The sequence below is a fragment of the Papilio machaon genome, chromosome 8 (assembly GCF_912999745.1).
Source record: "Papilio machaon chromosome 8, ilPapMach1.1, whole genome shotgun sequence".
NCBI lineage: Eukaryota > Metazoa > Arthropoda > Insecta > Lepidoptera > Papilionidae > Papilio > Papilio machaon.
This window is the reverse complement of record NC_059993.1, coordinates 4652054-4654127: the sequence shown is the minus strand read 5'-3', so window position 1 is coordinate 4654127 and position 2074 is coordinate 4652054. Positions and strand designations below refer to the sequence as shown.

At 37.8% G+C, this 2074-nt stretch overlaps 1 protein-coding gene across 1 annotated transcript; it reads right to left on the bottom strand.

Annotated features, from left to right (window-relative positions):
• Positions 1–307: 307 nt before the first annotated feature.
• Positions 308–1582, bottom strand: LOC106707244. Its single transcript, XM_014502128.2, has one exon. The coding sequence runs from the start codon at positions 1580–1582 to the stop codon at positions 308–310; it is 1275 nt and encodes a 424-aa protein (XP_014357614.2).
• Positions 1583–2074: the final 492 nt, after the last annotated feature.

The window sequence follows — 2074 nt, the reverse complement described above, 5'->3', positions numbered from 1 at the left end:
TGAGTTAATTTTAACCGCCGCCAAGCGCACACTGTTGCATTCTATGACCGATACTTCTGCAAACATGCTCCTCCGCCACAATATTGCGACACCTCCGTAAGGCCGGCCGCGCAGAATACCCAAGCTGGTGTCGACTGCGGATCTCCCAAAGTACCCGAAGGCAGGATCAATATTGCCAAGTGCAGGTATGTCGTGAGGCAATAGCCATGTTTCTTGCAGTGCTATTATGTCCGCCTCTCGGCATAAATGCCTAATACACTCTTGGGAACGCATAACCGATTTACAGTTAAAACTAATCATTTTAATATTATTCTTTATGTTGTCCATCATAAGCCTTTGAATTTGAGTTCACGTCAGGCTTAGTATTTTGCCTTTGATCATACGTGGTCCTGTTAAGAAATACAAAACGTCGGAATTGAATTCCTTCCGGCCATAAATCGTCATTTAGAAAAACTGATAGCTTGTTGTGTGGTACAAAAATTTTGTATGCGTCGTAGCGTTTTTGTCGGACCATGTTAATTTTCTTGACAGACACAGAGATATCTGTTTTTTGCAATATGTAGTCACTGATATCTTTTTCCGTTGTCGCCTTATCCACTTTGTTGATAAATAAAGGTATATGTATGTTCGCAACCTTAAAATTAGATTCAGGCTGTATTTGCGCCTTCCCTTTACGACCAATAAATTTATTTTTCGACCTTCTTTTCTGCACCGTCACCCAATCCTGGTCCATAGTATCCTTTTTTTCCCACTCTCCTTCATCACTTTTTAAAACTTCCGCCATCGTTTTTGACTTGGGCCACACGCTAATGGTTGATTTCGAATGTTGCACATCTTTTGTCTTCTTTTCACATGTTCTTATTGCACTTGTTATCTCATCATTGTCGCACGCGCATGCTATTGGTTGCGCGCAAGCTGAAATAGCATCATGCGTACCTTCTAGAGAAGAAGGAGATAAATGACTCGTTGATTCTAAGATGTTTTTAATGTTTGTGCTGTCTTTATTTGCAGTGCTAATTGGTGTCGTATTTACATCTGTATGCAGTAGGCCGATTGGCCCACTATCCAGTCCGCAGCTATCGATGATCCGACGTACCCCCCGTTTTCGGTTTACGTGCTTGTCAAAGATGTTTTCGTTCGTTATTTTCTTTAAATTATTAATTTCATTTCTAAGTTCTCCGAGTTGTGATTCAGTGACGAAATTATGTTTTATGTTTTTGATTTCGTTTTGGATAGTAAGTATGTCCTTTAACAGCCGACTCGCGTCTACATGGTCGAACGTAATAGGCGGCAAGCGGTGTAATTCTTTCGCCACAAATGTAGGCACCTGTTCGGGGTCAGTTTCTTTAAATAATGTGATCACATCATATAGATCTCGTTGTTGCTTCCCAGCTTTTCTTCTAGTGACGTTGCGCTTAGTTGTCGATACTGCTTCGAAAAGCAAGCACTTGGCAGATTCAATTTCTTCAACGGAAAAAGACGTAGTGCATAATCTCACGAGGCTTTCTTCGTCCATTACGTCAATTTTATTCTGTATGTATATTCTGTACGCCAACACCTCATTTATCACTATATTACACATTTTACACTTAATCACATTGGAAGACATTTTATTTTATTTTTTCTTTAGTACATCAACATTTCATGCGTGTTAGCGGTAACACGTCACGTGACGTCACTTAATAAGATGTTTGTTTTACAAATCAAATTTGTCGGTTTGAGTAACCGACAAATGGATTAGTAGAATGTTTTAATTCATAATTTTAAATTTACATAGCATAAATTTTGGATATTTTTAATGTCTCTGCAAACAAGTATACAAATGCTTTCTTGGTATGAAAAAATTACATTATTGACTTAAAAAAACATTAATTAAAAAATAACATTACATGACCAACTCAATAAAAGACCAAGTGTTCTTTGTAACAAGTCTAATATTTAAGAAGGCAATAAAACTAGGAATATGCTCGCCTTAGTAAAATTAATGGAACGTAAGAAAGGAAATCTATCTACAACTTCGTTTCTAACAGATAACAAGGTTCTGTCGACAAGAGTTTCTTAGAAGGAAATGAAC

What these genes read in the sequence shown, in the direction of transcription:
- LOC106707244 (XM_014502128.2), bottom strand. Translation starts at nt 1,582, where the DNA reads ATGTGTAATATAGTGATAAATGAGGTGTTGGCGTACAGAATATACATA.